At 45.2% G+C, this 18,352-nt stretch overlaps 6 protein-coding genes across 6 annotated transcripts; 4 read left to right on the top strand and 2 right to left on the bottom strand. All coding sequences in view use genetic code 12, as the record gives it.

The window, feature by feature from the left end:
* Positions 1-464: 464 nt before the first annotated feature.
* Positions 465-1,391, bottom strand: RIB1 (GTP cyclohydrolase II; the record flags this gene model as incomplete). The annotated part of the gene is made up of 1 exon (XM_025488662.1): positions 465-1,391. One exon carries the CDS (start codon positions 1,389-1,391, stop codon positions 465-467), a length of 927 nt encoding a protein of 308 aa, XP_025343429.1.
* Positions 1,392-4,037: 2,646 nt separating this feature from the next.
* CXQ85_005057 (uncharacterized protein) lies at positions 4,038-4,697 on the top strand (the record flags this gene model as incomplete). The annotated part of the gene is made up of 1 exon (XM_025488661.1): positions 4,038-4,697. The coding sequence occupies one exon, from the start codon at positions 4,038-4,040 to the stop codon at positions 4,695-4,697; it is 660 nt and encodes a 219-aa protein (XP_025343428.1).
* A 1,734-nt stretch (positions 4,698-6,431) lies between these two features.
* On the top strand, positions 6,432-10,848 carry CXQ85_005056 (pleiotropic drug resistance family ABC transporter; the record flags this gene model as incomplete). The annotated part of the gene is made up of 3 exons (XM_025488660.1): positions 6,432-7,208; positions 7,253-9,659; positions 9,680-10,848. The coding sequence occupies 3 exons, from the start codon at positions 6,432-6,434 to the stop codon at positions 10,846-10,848; spliced, it is 4,353 nt and encodes a 1,450-aa protein (XP_025343427.1).
* A 569-nt stretch (positions 10,849-11,417) lies between these two features.
* On the top strand, positions 11,418-13,871 carry CXQ85_005055 (alpha-1,2-mannosidase MNL1; the record flags this gene model as incomplete). The annotated part of the gene is made up of 1 exon (XM_025488659.1): positions 11,418-13,871. One exon carries the CDS (start codon positions 11,418-11,420, stop codon positions 13,869-13,871), a length of 2,454 nt encoding a protein of 817 aa, XP_025343426.1.
* An 819-nt stretch (positions 13,872-14,690) lies between these two features.
* Positions 14,691-15,809, top strand: BAT21 (branched-chain-amino-acid transaminase; the record flags this gene model as incomplete). Its single annotated transcript, XM_025488658.1, has 1 exon — positions 14,691-15,809. One exon carries the CDS (start codon positions 14,691-14,693, stop codon positions 15,807-15,809), a length of 1,119 nt encoding a protein of 372 aa, XP_025343425.1.
* A 61-nt stretch (positions 15,810-15,870) lies between these two features.
* HYM1 (Hym1p) lies at positions 15,871-16,869 on the bottom strand (the record flags this gene model as incomplete). The annotated part of the gene is made up of 1 exon (XM_025488657.1): positions 15,871-16,869. The coding sequence occupies one exon, from the start codon at positions 16,867-16,869 to the stop codon at positions 15,871-15,873; it is 999 nt and encodes a 332-aa protein (XP_025343424.1).
* Between the last annotated feature and the right edge of the window lie 1,483 nt (positions 16,870-18,352).

Below are 18,352 nucleotides of genomic sequence, written 5' to 3'. Positions count from 1 at the left end.
AGTGAAGTTACCATCAAAATGTTAGTTTCCAGTGATTTGTAACCTTCATACCATGTTCTTCACATTCTCTTACTCTCTTACTACTCCCCATACCCACTCATTTCCTACCTACTCCACCTACACTGGCCATACTCCATTGGTCAATTTTATACATCCTATAAAGCCTTGAAAGGCCCTTATTATCTACTGCTTGCCAAATCTAACGTTCTTATCGTAAATGCAATTTTGTGGTTCAACAGCAACACCCCTGTTACTGCTATCTTGGTCGGTCGTGAAATATATAGCGTCGTATGCTCAGAACAGGCCCCAATATTAGAAATGAAGGCATCAAGCCGTTTAAATACTTTTCCTGTGTTGTTATAACCCGTCCCAAAGCTTTTTGTGCTCGTACAATCGTGATATAGTTCAGCTTCCGCTGAGGATCTAACGTATCCAGCCCTAACACTGGTCGCTTCTCCATCGTCTTAAATCCTAATAGGCTTCTCAAGCAAATGGCCCATTCTTTCAATCTTTGCGCTGAGGTATCCCTCAATCTCCTTGGACTTGATTCCCTCCTTGGATCTCCATGCCAATGGAACCATTGGGATTCTCTCTGCAACCCTCACATCACGGTTCATACCTTCCACGGCAATGATCTTGTCTGGATTGTTCGTTAAAAGCTTGATTTCCACCAAGTTCAAGTCCACGAGAATGGCCGTGGCCAACAGGAACAGTCTACCGTCAGCAGGGTGTCTTAAGAGCAAATTGGCCTGAACGGTGTCTGCACCCAAATCTTGAAGATTGTAGGCCTTCAACTTCTCACCAAGACCAATACCACGGCCTTCTTGTCTCAAATATACAATACATCCGTGTCCATTCTCACCCAATAGCCTTCCGGCCTCGTTGAACTGTTCTCCACAATCACATCTAGCCGACCAGGCCGTTTCGCCAGTATAACACTCCGAATGAATTCTAGCCATCACCTGGCCATCAAACGTCGTTTCTGGCTCCCGAATCAACTCGCCAGCGTCGTCAAAATGCAATTCCTGTCCTGACCTCGTATCCATATCAGCCGTATCTCTACCAGGAAACAACTTACCGACATAAGCACCACGGGTCATTCTATCCTGCTGGGACTCGCCCTGTCTCCGCTTGAAAAGCGTCTTGGACCGAATATCCTCGCCAAACACTATAGCCAAATGCTCCTTGTTATCCACGTCGTTCTCATACAAATGTAGAAAGATCTCTGGGCCCTGGACCGTAGGAATCCTGGCACGTGCAATACACCGAACCACCGGCAACTTATCATGAATAGGCAACTTCCTTCTTTCTTCTTCACTCACCACCGGCGGACTCTGGGGAGACGAGGTTATCGGCTCAGATGGAGTGGGGGCCGGCGAAACTATAGGCATGTTGCGAAAAGCTTCATCGTGATGGTGGTTGTGGTTATGAGCATGGTGATTGTGGTGTTCGGGTTTTCCCGCTTGTGGTTGTACAAGAGGCATAACAGAATCAAGCTAAAGATATGTGGTAGATTCTGGTGACTTTTTGCAATCTGGGGAAAGAAGTTGTAGATATAGTGCGGGCCCATATGACAATTTGCGAGAAAAAAGAAGAAAAGTGCTTATATGCAGGATTTTGTTACAGTGTGAGTCCATTACTAATTGTATGGTAGTAGCCTGACAAATCGTGCAGTGCAGGTGAAAGAAGAGGTGGTTAGTCAGGGAAACCCAGGATGAGAAAGCAGAGGGGGAGGTAGTTTAAGGTATGAGATGTAAGGGTTTTTGATATTTTGGTAATTCCAAAATATCCGTTTTTCGTCTTTTGGTTCTTTTTTTCTTTAGTGCCTCGAGGCTTTGCTTGACATATTCTGTCAACGTCAAAGCCAGGCCGAGCTCGGAACCACACCACAATCACAGGCCATAAAGGCTTGAAAAAAACGGCGAAGGTGCTTAGTGGGTGGATGAAAGTTAAGGTTGGTGAAGTTTGAAGGAGTGAATTTTTGGAGGTTGGTGGATCTGGTGGTGGATGGAGAGGTGCATCTGATTTTGCAGCCAAACGAGAATGGCAGATTGGGTTGGTTTGTTTTTATTTATTTTTTTTTTTTTTTTATTATTCGTTTTCTTGTAAACCAGCCTTCTTTTGATCGCCATCCGACGGTTATCTGATCCATCTGATGAGGCGCTGAAAGGGGCTGATTAACCGAGATGCTCCAATCACAGCAGTGTAGGACAAAACGCACGAACAGATGCGCTTTATGGTGAATAGGGGTGATTGGGGGCCCAGTGGTGTTGTTTTGGTTTTGGAGGGAGTGGTTGGAGAAATGAGAGGTTGGTGACGTTGTACTGGAGGTGGTTGCATTTACATGGTATTGGGAGACAATAGGTGGCTGTTCATTTTACGATCGTTTTTGACGAGGAGGAGGATTGGATTGGCAGCAAGGCTTAGGAATGGAAAGAGGGAGGCGATGGAGCGACGTTGGCGGAAGGTAGGTATGGAGAGGTGGCAGGGGAAATGGTGGGAAGTTGGTACTACTGGTGACTCTGTCTACCGTTAACTGTTAACTATGGAGAGGCATCAAAGTGAGTTATACCATCAACAGAATTTACCTTCTTCTAACGTATAAAGAGCTAATTGGTTGAAGATATGCCGATTGCTCTTCTTATTGGCTTTGTCTCTCGTCAAGCGGGTAGCCTCGTTGGATCTTCTAGATCTACAAGACATGGAACGGATATAACACACGAAAGATCTTCCTTTCTCAAACGTGTCTCTCGTCTCGTCTCTGGAACAGCTGTTACTTTTCTGTCTTTGAACTTTGTTTAACACGTTTTCCTTGGTCCAATTTGTTGAAATGACTGCCTTGTGTCAATCCACTGATAAAATGAATTCTGGATGGTAGGTACCTCTATCTAACAAGAAATGGAAATATCAGGCTATTTTTGTTGAAGTTTGAACGAAACTCTTCTATTGGCATTCACCTTCAAGTCTTTGCTTATTATAGCTAAAGCTTGATCCATATATCAAGCAACCGTCATGAAGGCACAAGCTTCACTGCATTGACACTGAAATGATGGTAGGTTATCTGTCGATTGTTTCTTAGTCCTTAATATAGCTCACTAAGTATGTTTTACGGTTCTAGAAAGGGTCTAGTTCTCTGTCTGGTAATGTGTCGTTGACCAACTCAACCTTCCTAGTTTCCCTAGATCAAACCATAAACTGCATCAACCTTCTATATATCACACCATAGACTGGATCTACTTCCTGAATCCATCACTTTCCCTTGTCCTGGTAAGACATACAAATCAACTCAGGCATTTGCCAACGGATGACGTCTTTATGTATGTCTCACAGATACATCTACCAGCCCAAACAACACCAAAAGTCCACCAACGTTTCCATCCAAAAATACCAAAAACGTTGAATAAACGTTCATAAATTATCTTGAAAGTCATTATTGGCTTATCTACAACAAACTACCGATCCTGCCCTTTCATCTACTCCCACTCTCCCCATCATGACTCCATTCCGAACTCCGAAAGCGAGCATGAATATTCCACGAAACCAGACCTTCCCTCCCCATTTCTTTTTTTTTTCCCCATAATAACTTCCTCCTCTTAGTTCCCTCTTAATTTCCTCCACACCTTAACAAATACCTCCACCTTTATTGGCCACTTCACGTACTTCTTCCCTCCAACCAATCTGTGTCTTTTCGCAGCCATCCACCACCATCCATCAACCATCCATCAACCAACCACTCTCCAACAAATCCACAAACCCACAACGAAAAACCACTCCCTCTTAACTCCTAACTCCCATTCCTTCCCCTTATATCCGGACCTCCCTTCACCCCATCTCTTCCACCTCTCTTTAGTACCACCTTTCCTCCCTCTCCCTGGCATGTCGCGGGAGTGGGCCCCAGAATGTCGCGCACACTGACCGCATGTCGCGGCCAATCACCGCAACCCATTTTCCTGTTACGCTCAATAGAAAAATCTCTTCTATCACCAAAATCAACCTCTCTCTTATACTCCACAATTCTTCCCACTACTTCCACACAAATGCTCTCGTTGGCTTCCAGAACAACGTTACGTGGCCTTGCCACCTCTGCCAGGCTCGCCAAACCAGCCGTTGCTGCCTCTCCAGAGTACTTGACCACCGGTGGGTCTACTCAGTCTGTGTGGCCTAAAGGATTCAGACAACCTAGACCAAAGACGTGGGAGGAGCTGAGCGAATCGGCACTTTCCAAGGCTACCAAGTTCTTTTTCTTGAACGAGATTGCTCGAGGCATGTACATTTGTATGGAGATGTTCTTCCGTTCGCCATACACCATCTACTACCCATACGAGAAGGGACCTATTTCTCCTCGTTTCAGAGGCGAACACGCTTTGAGAAGATACCCATCCGGTGAGGAGAGATGCATTGCTTGTAAGTTGTGTGAGGCCATCTGCCCAGCTCAGGCCATTACTATTGAGGCTGAGGAGAGAGTCGATGGGTCTAGAAGAACCTACAAGTACGATATCGACATGACCAAGTGCATTTACTGTGGCTACTGCCAGGAGTCTTGTCCTGTTGATGCCATTGTGGAGAGTCCTAACGTGGAGTACTCCACCGCTACTCGTGAGGAGTTGTTGTACAACAAGGAGAAGTTGTTGGCCAACGGTGACAAGTGGGAGCAGGAGTTGCAGTACTGTATTGACGCCGATGCTCCATACCGTTAAGCAAAGAAAATGGCACTTGTTGTCATGAAACTAAAGGTCTGTCTAGCGCAGGCCCACCATCTGCATTCAATTCTGGTTCTGCCAGAGTGTAATATATAGCGAGCCACGCTCGAATCGGCCCCAAGCGGTCGAATAAACAATCAAGTTAGGAATTCGTTGTTGTAGGGGAGGTAAGATTGGAGAAGCTGTGCTTTTCTGGAATAATGAAACGAGAAGGTAGTGGAGTCCAGGGCATGATGATTTCCCCTTACTTAATCAACCCTCTGCCAAATCCACCAAATCCACCAAAAACGAAGATATTTGAATTCTAAAAGCACCCCCCGATAGCTCGGTGGCTGTTTAGTCGAAAAGTTCTATTTTTTGCTTTGATTTTTTTATTGTCAATTTGATCTATAGTATTTACATACTTTCTCTCAAACCAACTTTTCTCACTACTTTTGTGTAATGGCTGCGAAATCCACAGTATAACCATAAACTAGGTGAATCTAGGCCCATACAAAAAGGCACACAATAAAGGAAAATAGTTAGAAAAATCCAAAATTATCTTCATTTGTAGCAAAAATTGAAGATTCTAATTTATTCAGCGGTGTTTTCCAATAAGTACGCCTGAAACTGACTTCTTTGGTTCCTTGTACTGTAACTAACCTTGACTCTGTTGATACCCAGAACAACCACAAACTTACCAAGCATGACAAATACTTTTTTATTAAATGATCAATTTTTCCTCATCAGGCCATTCCATAGAAGAAGATTAACATAAAACAAAAGTAAAAAACTATTCTACATGGCCATTTGTTGATACCCTCTACATCCTCTACTGTCTCACTTACAGTACCACAACAGTACCAGCCCAACCAATACTCTACAACCACCACCAAAAGTTCACCAACCTTACAAAAAGTACCAAAACAAACCCAGCACAGCTAATTCACATCATATAACCAAATTTCGAAACCACACAGAAGTCTACCAACTAAATACCCAAAATACATACTCACCTTCGCTGACCACCAGTAACAGTACAACCACTGCAACCACCACCCTCCACATCCACCAACCCTCCACCCAAGGACCCTTAAAACTCCAAACTGACCCCAAAAGCAAACCCAATCTCGTACGACCAGCCCAACCAACAAAGCCATGTAACAATAATAAACATAACACCACTCTTCCATCTTTTCCTACACTTGCCATACCTTATCCTTCCCTCACTGGCTCCATACACTAACCTACCGAGGACCACCTTAGCATAGCCCTCCTCGGTTCGTTAACTCCAAGAAGCGATTTCTATACGTAAATGGCTCCTTTCTGACTGCTTTTGCCCTGGCTAGCCAAACCTTCTTGCTTCTACGTTTCTACATCCTCGGCTATTCCTAAAGTCTGTCGATCTGTAGCTTTACTCAACTGGCGTCCCGCGGAACCCACAATTTGCACCCAACTTGAAGCTCACACAGTGACAATAAAAAAGGACATTCCATAATAATCCAAAAAGCCAACGGCTTTCCTCTACCATCCAAAAACCCCAGTTAAAAAAACCAGCTGGGGCCAATTTCAGGTGGCATGCGGCGGAACCACCCTACTTTTCCACTTTGGCTGCGAAAAACCTCAGATGATGTCCATGCCCTGACCCCTTTGGGCGGTCTCCAGGCATCCCAGCGTTCCTCGGGCCATCGCCCCGTATATAGCCCGCAGATCTTATCTAAATACTACTCTGTTCTTCATTTTATCTTTGTTATGTCTTCTCGGTCGCTGAGCACTTACCAAGGGTTTACGCCTGCGGTGGAGGCTGAAATCAAGGACATTGCTAGGGATATCCAGCAGCATAGTGAAGGCCAAGCGCTGTCTTCAGAAACGGCTGAAAATGCCTTGTATCGGTTTATGAGCCATGAGTCTCAGGTTCACGGAGAGAATCCGGTCACTTCAGCTGACGCTAGGCTTGATCCTAACTCAGAGAAGTTTGATCTGCGCTTCTGGGTGAAAAATTTACGAAAGTTGGTGGATCTGGACGATGACTACTTTAAATCAGCTCTGTTGGGCGTGGCGTATAAGAACTTGAGTGTGTTTGGACACTCTACAGATTCAGATTACCAGGCAACGTTTGCTAATGTCATTTATAAGACTACAATGCAGTGGATCAAGGGCCACAACAAAGCGTATAGGGATGCAATCAGGTTTGACATTTTGAAGCCGATGGACGGGTTGATTAAGCCTGGTGAGCTTACAGTCGTCTTGGGCCGTCCAGGCGCTGGTTGTTCTACGTTTCTCAAGACGTTGGCTACTCAAACACACGGTGTGAATGTGGATAAGAACTCCACCATTCTGTACGACGGGTTTACTCCTCACGATATATCTCACCACTTTCGTGGCGATGTGGTGTATTGTGCTGAAGTCGAGAGTCATTTTCCACATATGTTAGTGGGTGATACGTTACAGTTTGCAGCCAAACTTCGAACCCCAAAGAACCGTCCAGCGGGTATTTCTCGTGAGGACTACTCCAGGCATATGGCTGATGTGGCTATGGCGACGTACGGTCTTTCTCATACTAAGAACACAAGGTCGGTAACGATTTCGTTAGAGGTGTTTCTGGAGGTGAGCGTAAGAGAGTGTCTATCGCTGAAGTTTACCTTTCCCAGGCCAGTTTACAGTGTTGGGATAATTCTACTAGAGGTCTTGATTCGGCTACGGCGTTGGAGTTTATTAGAGCTTTAAAGACATCTGCTACGATTTGCAATGCCACACCGCTTGTGGCTATTTACCAGTGTTCTCAAGATACTTATGATTTGTTTGATAAGGTTGTGTTGCTTTACGAAGGCTACCAGATCTTCTTTGGAAGCACTTCATATGCTAAAGAATACTTTGTTAGAATGGGCTGGCACTGCCCGCAAAGGCAAACTACCGCTGACTTCTTGACGTCCTTGACGAATCCTAGTCAGAGAGAGCCACAATACGGATTCGAAGATAAGGTTCCTAGAACACCAAAGGAGTTTTACGATATATGGCAGAATTCTCCAGAACGTGCTGCTCTCGTGGAAGAGATTGACGAATACCTTGTCTCAGAAGATATCAATGCTAGAGCTAAACGGTTCAAGGAACACCACTTGGCTACTCAGACTTCCAGAACAAGAGCCAAGTCTTCTTATACTGTTTCCTTCGACATGCAAGTCAGATACATTATGCAACGAAATATGCTTCGTCTTCGGGGTGATCCATCTGTTACTGTTTCCAATGTGGTGTGTAACATCATCGTTTCTGTGCTTATTGCGACGATTTTCAAGAACCTTCAGTTCAACACCGAATCGTTCTATTCACGTACGGCTGTGCTTTTCTTTGCAGTGTTGTTTAATGCTTTTTGCTCCCTTTTAGAGGTCTTCTCCTTATACGAGGCCAGACCGGTGGTTGAGAAACACAAGAAGTTTGCCCTTTACCGTCCAGCTGCAGATGCTCTAGCGTCTATCATTACCGAACTTCCACCTAAAATCATTACCTCCATTGGCTTCAACTTGATTCTTTACTTTGTGGTTCAATTGAGACAAAGCGCTGGCCATTTCTTCTTCTACTGGCTTATCAACTTTACTTGTACTTTGGCCATGTCCCATATTTTCAGAAGTATCGGTTCAGCTACCACTTCCTTGCAACAAGCCATGACACCTGCATCCCTTTTGCTTTTCACCTTAATTGTGTTTACTGGTTTTGTCATTCCACCTAATAGTATGCATGGATGGTGTCGTTGGATCAACTACATTGACCCAGTTGCCTATGCTTTTGAAAGTTTGATCACAAACGAGTTCCACGACAGAAACTTCCCTTGTGCCTCTATGGTTCCAAGAGGAGGAAGTTACCCTGAAGTTGGGCCTAATGTGGTTTGTGGAGTTGTGGGAGCCGTTCCAGGTAGCCCTACCGTCAATGGAGATGCATACATTGGACTTTCTTTCGAGTACTACAACAGTCATAAATGGAGAAACTGGGGTATTCTCGTGGCGTACACTTTGTTCTTCCTTTGTGTTTATATCACTTTGGTTGAGTATAACAAGGGTGCAATGCAGAATGGAGAGATCTTGGTGTTCCAGCATAAAGCTTTAAAACAAGAAAGAAAGAGAAGGAAGGATATCGAGACCGGTGAGAGTGAGAGAATGAAGGCCGAAGATAACTTCTACGATGCTCGTGATTCTGAAAATTCCCAAACCCTGAGTGATGCTAAGCTTCCAGTTTCCAATGAGATCCTTCACTGGCGTAATCTTAAGTACGAGGTGAAGATCAAAACTGAGCAAAGAGTTATTTTGAATAATGTGGATGGTTGGGTGAAGCCAGGCCAGGTTACGGCACTTATGGGTGCGTCTGGTGCTGGTAAGACAACTTTGCTTAACACTCTTTCTGATCGTTTGACATCTGGTATTATCACCGACGGTGTGAGAATGGTGAATGGTAAAGCCTTGGACTCTTCATTCCAAAGATCTATTGGTTACGTCCAGCAGCAAGATTTGCATTTACAGACTTCCACAGTCAGAGAAGCCCTTAAGTTTGCAGCTTATTTGAGACAACCATCTTCAGTTTCTAAAGCTGAAAAGGACGATTATGTTGACTATATTATTCTGCTTTTGGAGATGGAGAGGTATGCAGATGCTGTTGTTGGTGTTCCTGGCGAAGGACTTAATGTTGAGCAAAGAAAGAGACTTACTATTGGTGTTGAGCTTGTTGCCAAACCACAATTACTTTTGTTTTTGGACGAGCCAACTTCTGGTTTGGATTCTGAAACTGCCTGGTCGATTTGTAAATTGATCAGAAAGTTGGCTGACCATGGCCAGGCCATTTTGTGTACCATTCACCAGCCTTCAGCTATTTTGATGAAAGAATTTGACCGTCTTTTGTTCTTACAGAAAGGTGGCCAGACTGTGTATTTTGGAGATTTAGGCCACAGCTGTCAAACGCTTATTGACTACTTTGAGAAGTACGGTGCAGCTAAATGTCCCCACATGCCAACCCAGTCGAATGGATGTTGGAAGTCATTGGCGCTGCTCCAGGTAGTCACGCTGACCAGGACTACTATGATGTTTGGCTTAAGTCTGACGAATATGCTAAAGTGCAAGAGGAACTTGATACTATGGAGAAGGAACTTGTCAAGTTACCTAAAGATGACGATCCAGATAGACAAAAGTCTTATGCTGCTGGTTACTTGTTGCAGTACCTTTTGGTAACCAAGAGAGTCTTTGAACAGTGTTGGAGAACGCCTTCGTATACTTTATCCAAGGCTGTGTTGGCTGTTTCGACTGCTTTGTTCAATGGTTTTGCATTCTTCAACGCTGATAAAACCCTTCAGGGTCTTCAAAACCAGATGTTCTCGGTGTTCATGTTCTTCCTTGTTTTCATTACCCTTTCCCATCAATACCTTCCACACTTTGTCGCCCAGAGATCCTTATACGAAGCTCGTGAAAGACCTTCCAAGACCTTCTCATGGTTTGCATTTATCTGTGCCCAGATCACTGGAGAGATTCCATGGAACGTTATCTGTGGAACTGCTGCCTTTTTCTGTTGGTACTATCCGATTGGCCTTTACCATAATGCCACTGAAACAGATACCGTGAATCTGCGTGGAGCTACCATGTGGTTTACCATTGTGCTTTTCTACATTTACACATCCTCCATGGCACAGTTGTGTATTTCGTTTATTGAGTTGGCAGAGAACGCAGCTAACCTTTCCATCTTCTTATTCACAGCATGTTTGAACTTCTGTGGTGTGTTGGTTCCAAAAGATAAAATGCCCCAGTTCTGGCTTTTCATGTACCGTTTCAATCCATTTACGTACTTGGTTTCGGTGGTGCTTTCAGTTGGTTTGGCCCATTCGACTGTCGAGTGTTCAGACTCCGAGCTTCTCCATTTTGCACCTCCTCAAGGCATGCTGTGTAACCAGTACATGGCTCCATATATGGCCAAAGCAGGTGGGTACTTAACTCAAATCGAGGATAACGGACCTAGATGTGTTTTCTGTACAATGAAGGATACCGGTCCGTTCTTGAAATCCATCAACGCCGATTACCACACCAGATGGAGAGATATCGGTGTGTTTATTGGCTTTATTGTGTTTGACTTTGTGTTGACCATTGGGTTCTACTGGCTCTCCAGAATCCCCAAGGGCAGCAGACAGAAGAAGAAGTAATATCAATTAATAATTAAATACCTTGCATATACTTCATACGATTTATTCATTTTAGGGAGGGGTAGAGAAAAAAGTAAGAAGAAGAACTAAGAGATTATATGTAAAAGGGTAATTGGTGTAGCTTTAAGTTTCTAGGTTGCCTGTGTTTCCTAGACTGTAGTACTCAAGCTACTACACTTATACTCCTTAAGTAGACAAACAAATCACTAACCAATAAACACTTCATATCAAACTAAACGATCTAAAACCTCTTGCTTTACAATTTTCTCCAAGTTTCACTACCTTTCTTGTCCCTCCACAGCATCTACCAATACAGCTACTGCTCACAAGACCACACCTCCACAGTCCACCGCCAAACCACACCCAACCCACCAAAACAACCCAGAAAAAGACTAAACCAAATCTAACACCTCCAAACAATCCATTCCCCAAACATCCTCCCAAAATACCCACTTCCCATCCTTTCCCATCCCATCCCACCTTCTCCAGCCAAGTACCCTCTTGTGCACTCCACCATCACCAACGCTCTACACCACTTGCTCCAACTCCAGCCCCAACACCACATCCTTATGCTTTCTCTACTACAGTATGCCGTACTAGCGGTGCTTCTACCGCCCACATTGGCACTTCGATACGACCAGCACGCTGCGTTCACGCCAGATCACCTTCGTGAGCTCAAGGCTCATACCAGATCACTTTTCCAGCATGCCTGGGACTCGTACATGGCGTTTGGGTTCCCAGCAGACGAGGTGAGACCGCTTACGTGTGAACCGTACGGGCCTGACTATGCGAATCCACTGAATATGAGGAACGACGCTTTGGCGAATGTGTCGCTGACTGTGATAGACAACCTAGACCTGCTTTTCGTGATGGAGGACTGGAGCCAGCTCGAGAAGGCATTGGCGTATTTGCATGAAAACCAGGCGACGCTTTTTGAGCAGGATACGATTGTTCAGGTGTTTGAGGCGCTGATTCGGTGGCTTGGTGGGCTTCTTTCGGCCCATTTGATGCTTACAGACGTGCCGTGGCCTATGGAGGAGAAGTATGACGAGATTAGAAGGATTTGTGAAGAGTATGATGGCTTTTTGCTTCTTCTAGCGTATGATTTGGGAATTCGCTTGATTCCAGCTTACCAGTCAGAAACGAACTTGCCGTTTCCAAGGGTCAACCTTGCCAAGGGCCTTGAAGCTGTGCCTCTGCACTTGAACGATGTGACTTGCACTTCTGGAGTGACCACGCCGTATGTGGAGTTTGCACTTCTTCTGAAACTTACTGGCGACATGCAATTCGAGAAGTTGACGAGTATTTCGTTCTGGAAGATCTGGCACTCTCGGTCCGTGCTAGGCCTCTTATCTATGACCATCGATCCGGTGAAATCCGAATGGATCGACTCAATTACAGGCGTGGGAGCGCTGGTCGACTCTTTCTACGAGTACGCTGTTAAGGGATCCATTATATTCAACGATAAGAGCTTGTGGCTGGTGTTCAGTAGAGCTTACATGGCGCTTTTATCACACCTGGCTCAGAGCAACGGTATCCACGATCCAACAATCTTTGCCAATGTTAACACTGGAAGTGGAGAGATTGTGTCTACGTGGATTGACTCTCTAGGTGCTTTTTGGGCTGGTCTTCAGGTTCTATCTGGTAGACTTACAGATGCTATACTGAGCCACCTTATTTATATGAAAATGTGGGACTACTTTGATGCCGTACCTGAAAGATGGTCTTTCTTGAGTCCTGCTTCGAGACTAGATCTGGAAGAGGAGAAGCTTGCCAACGCTATCAACCTCGAATGGTACCCATTACGTCCAGAGTTCATCGAGTCCACATACTATTTATTCAGGGCCACCAAGGACCCTATGTACTTGCAGATTGGTCTTCGTATTCTTTCTGTTTTTGAAACAAGATTTATGGCTGTTTGCGGATTGGCTGGTTACCAGGATGTCAAGACAGGCAAGCTTCAGAACAGAATGGAGACTTTTGTTATGGGCGAGCTGCTCAAGTACTTGTATTTGCTTTTTGACGAAGCTGATGAGGTGTTTTTGCATAAGCCATTTATGTCCAGAAAGAACTGGGTCTTTTCTACTGAAGCACATCCTTTATGGTACACTTCCAAGTATGGTGTCCATTCTGCAAAGCAGTTCGAAGAGAGGCTACAGAACCTTCGCCAGCATGCTAAATCTGCAAAAACGTCGTCATACAAGCGTTCATTTATTCAAACCTTATGGCTGAAACTTGCCAATTCGGATAGAAAGTTGGTGGACAACTTTAGAGATACACCAAATGATAGAAACGTCACCGACATAGACTGGGAGCGGTTGGGAGTCAAAGGATTCCAGCCTGCTCTTGAAGCATTTGACCAATGTGAAGCAAAACCAAGACAGCTCAAGACTCACGAACTTTCGTTCATGCAATCGGGATATTATACATGGAAGAACCTTTTCCAGCCCGAGGCAAAGTACCAGAACACATTGGTCAGACCAAGCCATTTAGCAAAGCACCTTAAAGAGGTGCCCAACCACTATATTGAGCTTACTCCAGCATTTTACCATACATACACAGCGTTTGCACCAAAGGACAAGGACGAGAAGCTCTTCCTTCAATGTGCTCGTGCACCTACAACCAAAGAAACAGATTGTGTTTTTGACGGTCCTGTCAAACCCGAAGAGAATGAAATGTATATAGTTACCGAGGCAGAGGCCAAGTCGAGGTTGTCTCCAAATGATGTGGTGATACCAAGACTTTCAGGGCGGTTAAAGATGGAAGTGCTTACGCTTGGAGATATCGATTCCACCAATACGCTCATCACGAAGGATTACATCAAGAAAGCTCGTCCAGATACGTGGGTTTCGAGGAAGTCTGAAGTGCTCAGAGTGATCCGAGCCAATGGAGTCAACGTGGGGCGGTACAGAACGGTATGGACGTCCCGAAAGACGGTTCAGAATGCCGAATTGGTGAAGATATCGAAGGACGGAAGAATGTATGTTCAGGGAAGCTACATTGAAAATTTAAGAGTTTACTAGGGATGTGGATAAGCCTTTCAGCAGAGAATGGCTGCAAATGAGTCACTAAATAGCAGAAAAGCCTGGAACCAAGAAGACAAAGAAACAGGAAATACCCGTGGGTATTAAGGAAGCAGTTGAATTTTCAATCCACATGAACCAACCAATCTTCGGTTGACAGAAAGTCAATTAGTGAATCTGTCACTTCGAGCCACTTCCTCCAGCCTATACCCTTCCGGTACCGGTCCAGGCCTACCTGCTTCTATACAAGCGCAGCCATTCCATCTGCCCAATTCCCAAACATCCTTTTAATATCCCCCAATATCCTTTCCATATTTGGCCGACCAATTCAAACCCATTCCTTTTCGTTCCTCCATTTATCCATCCAAAAGGCCCTTTTCTTTCAACTACTGTCAAGCCGCAGAGCCCTTTCGGCTGTTCGCGGCGAGTCTGACTCAACCCTCTGACTGAATATGGGCCGGCCGCTCACGGCGGGGTGAAAAGTGGCATTGGGAAGTATAAAGGAACCGAGTCTCCACACATTGAAAGGAACGAAAAAAAGTCAAATCAAGTCTCACTTTCAGTAAAGGTATGTCGACGAATTGGGATTTACAGTAAGGGGGGGACTTTTGCAATTGAGAGGATGGTGACGTCGTCGGGATGTTGGTTGCCTACCAATTTTTTTTTTTTTTGTTTTTCAGCCCAGCGAAAAATTACTCTTCCAACCACCACTCTCCTTCCATGAGCCTATCGTCCCGCTTGGCTCTGTTTAGACTTCCAACTAACTTATTTAGACCTAACTTATTTAGACCAAGGTTTTTTTCATATTCCACCGCCACAATGACTCAGGCTCCTTTAGACGCTTCTGCTTTGAAAATCACAAAGACTTCTTCTCCTAAAGAGAAGCTTCCAAACGACCAGTTGGTGTTTGGTAAAACCTTCACTGACCATATTTTGGAGGTCGAATGGACCGCCGAGAAGGGCTGGGGCACTCCAGAAATCAACCCTTACCATAACTTCTCCTTTGACCCATCCACAATCGTTTTCCACTACGGTTTCGAGGCCTTTGAAGGCTTGAAGGCTTACAGAGACGAGTCCAACAAGATCAGAATGTTCAGACCAGACATGAACATGAAGAGATTGAACAAGAGTGCTGAGAGAATCGTCTTGCCTACTTTCGACGGCGAGGAGTTCGTCAAGTTGGTCAGCAAGTTCGTGGAACTCGACCAGGACTTTGTTCCAAAGGGTAAGGGCTACTCCTTGTACTTGAGACCAACCATCATTGGTACTTCTGCTACCCTTGGCGTTGCTGTCCCAGACAGAGCGCTTTTGTACGTTATTGCATCGCCAGTTGGTCCTTACTACTCCACTGGCTTCAAGCCAGTCTCTTTGGAGGCCACCGACTACGCCGTCAGAGCCTGGCCAGGTGGTGTTGGTGACAAGAAGTTGGGTGCCAACTACGCCCCATGCGTGAAGCCACAGTTGGAGGCTGCTAACAGAGGATACCAGCAGAACTTGTGGTTGTTCGGTGAAGAGAACTACATCACCGAGGTCGGTACCATGAACGTGTTCTTCGTGTTCAAGGACCCAAAGACCGGCAAGAACGAGTTGGCCACTGCTCCTTTGGACGGTACCATCTTGGAGGGTGTCACCAGAGACTCTGTGTTGGCTTTGGCTAAAGCCAGATTGCCCCAGGACCAGTGGACTGTCTCTGAGAGAAAGTTCACCATCCAGGAAGTCAAAGACAGAGCTGCCAATGGTGAGTTGGTGGAGGCTTTCGGTTCCGGAACCGCTGCCGTTGTTTCGCCAATCAAGACCATTGGCTGGAAGGGTGAGGACATTTCCGTGCCATTGGCTGCTGGCGACGCTGGTGAGTTGACTATCCAGGTTGCTGAATGGCTCAGAAAGATCCAATACGGAGAGGAGGAGTTCGAGAACTGGTCTAGAGTGGTGGGTTAGATTAAACCCCAAAGTTACCCGAATACCCTCAATTTACTATATATATCTAATCGGCGCCGATCTAGTGTGGCGCTTCTAGTTTTTGGATCTCTTGTAAGATGTAGTCACGCTCTTCAACCAGGCCTGGAGCGGTGTTGTTGACGTCAAAGTTATCGAAGAAATGCTGGAAGTTGTCTTTGTTCTTCGCCAATATGTCGATGATCTTAGGAGACTTCTTGGGCTTTGCAACAAAGAACTTGAAGATGTGGAACCCCTCCACTTGCACGTTTTTCAGCTTATCACTTAAAAGGATCATCACAATCTTAAGACTTTTGGCGTCGTCAAAGTAGCTCATCAAGAACTGCTGGTTCAGTTTCTGCTGCACAAGCTCACGTAATAAACGTACAGACTGCCTTTTCGTCACGTAGTTATCCAGCTTGATGAGCTCGTTGATATGTTCAATAAACTGAGCACAGTTTGCCAGAAGAAACTCAGCCACAAGCTTCTTATGTACTGTAAGCAAAGCGTTGAGCGTGACAAACACGTCTGTAGCCACTTCAAAGAGCGGCTGCTGGACATACTTGAAAAACCGCCAGAACAACGGATGGTAAAGCACAAACCGATTGATCAGCTCAAACTTGATGCAATCACGCAAAATCTGCCCACACACAAGCGCCACGTCAGGATACTCCGGGCCCTTCATGAGTTTCACCAAGATTTCGCTATGATGGAGCAAATACGAGGCCGTAGGGCTCTCGTTGGCGATCTGCCGTCGCAAAAGCGTCAGAAACAAGATCAACACGTCTTTACGCAGATCAAAGTCTAGTTTCCGTAAGTTATGAATCAAATGGCCTAGCAAATCCGTAGCGTGGACTTCCTGGGCCAATGCCAGGATCTGGTCAGGCTGGGGGTCTTGTTCTTCGTCGCCATGAAGAATCACCTTGATCTGTTTCAAGTACCTAGAGCAGTCGTCCTGGTACTTCTTTGAGTCGACGTTGAAGTCCCATTTCCCAATGAGCTCGTTTAGCGCCCGTACGAGGTCAGCTGGCGTCTTTGGGTTTCGTTTAAGAAGAAAAGCCATACTGGAGGCTGTTTTGATCTGTGGCCCACTGAGTGAAAAAGACGACTGACGTTGGTAGTTGTGGTGTAATGGGCTGGGGCGGTGCAATTACCGGTCTTTCACTGGGTATAGATGGCAGTGGAGAAGAAACACTGGTGAACAGATCGGTGGTTGGTGGACAGATAGGAGTTGACAGTGGAAAGAATATGGCTGCGAAAAAGCCCGTCTACAGTTGCTACAGGTGATGGATGGGAAGGGAAGAAGGGGAGGGTTGGTGTTTGGAGTTTTTGGTTGGTGTAGATTGGACGGTAGAAATTGATTTGTTTATTTTGTTGGTTTAAGCTGGGGGTTGGAATTGGCAGGGTGGTGGAAGTTTGGCTGGTTTGGCTGGAGACGGTGAATTGGTCCCGCAGTAGAGGCAGGGCAGAGAGGATAAGGGACCAGTGGGGCTTATAAGGAGAGAAGGTTGGGAAAAATGGAGATTAGTATAAAGTAGGCCTAAAAGGGGCGAGTGTACTAATTGTGCAATTGTGGTTTTTGCTATTGGCGTTGGTTGTTGTTCATTGGGTACTGGAAGGTTGGTAGGTTGGTGAGCGTTTTGGGTGCAAATGTGGGGACCAAGAAGGGACATGTTAGTTGGTAAGCAGTGGTGGTCCCAGGGAATTGGATTAGTTGAGATTGACACTTTCGGTTGTATCCTATGAAACTCTGGTAGTTGCCTAAATTGGGATGGTTTCTGGTGTTGATGGTTGGTGGTTGGTGGATGGTAGTAGAGAGTATACACTGTCTCAGACAGCCATGGGTAAGGTAAATGTGCACTGAGTGGTCTTAAATAATTCTTGTTAGTATGTGGTTATTTCCAGCTAGCTGTAAACTATAATCCAAACTTTCGATTGTCGTTTTGAAGTGGTGTCCGTCTTTGGCTGCCCATGATGGAAGTTAGTAGCATCACTGGAGGTGTAGTAGTACGTGAAGGAGTACACTACCAATGTAACGTAACAACTCATAAGATCAAGAAGTTATACTAAAATTGCTAAACCAATGCCGAGGAATTCAAAATAGTATTTTTCATTTAGATTCACCGAGTATTCAGTTGACTGGTGAAGCACCTTCCATTGCACCAAGTACCATACCAACGTCAACATGCCACCAAGCAACGACCAGACAACGAAAGTTTCCGAAAACTTTAGCTTTGAGCAACATTTAATGAAATAGAGAGATTGCTACTTAGGAAAAGCTCCATCAAAAATTACTCTATATACTATCCATATCTCCCGTGAACTGACTCGTGTATTCACAGTAGTCTCCATCTTTCGCAGCCAATCCACAATACCAGTCCATTCCACCAAAAGTCATGAACCATAAACATAAAAGTATATATAAAAAGAAGAAAACAACGATCAGAAAAACCATACAAATCCACCTCCATTGCCAACCAGCGTCTTCTAATTGCATATCCCCAGATCCACACCTCCCCATCCCGCCCATATTCCATATTCATGTT

This window comes from Candidozyma haemuli (assembly GCF_002926055.2).
Source record: "Candidozyma haemuli strain B11899 chromosome Unknown I_2014730914, whole genome shotgun sequence".
NCBI lineage: Eukaryota > Fungi > Ascomycota > Pichiomycetes > Serinales > Metschnikowiaceae > Candidozyma > Candidozyma haemuli.
Note: the sequence above shows the minus strand (reverse complement) of the source record. Positions and strands in the feature narration are given on the sequence as shown.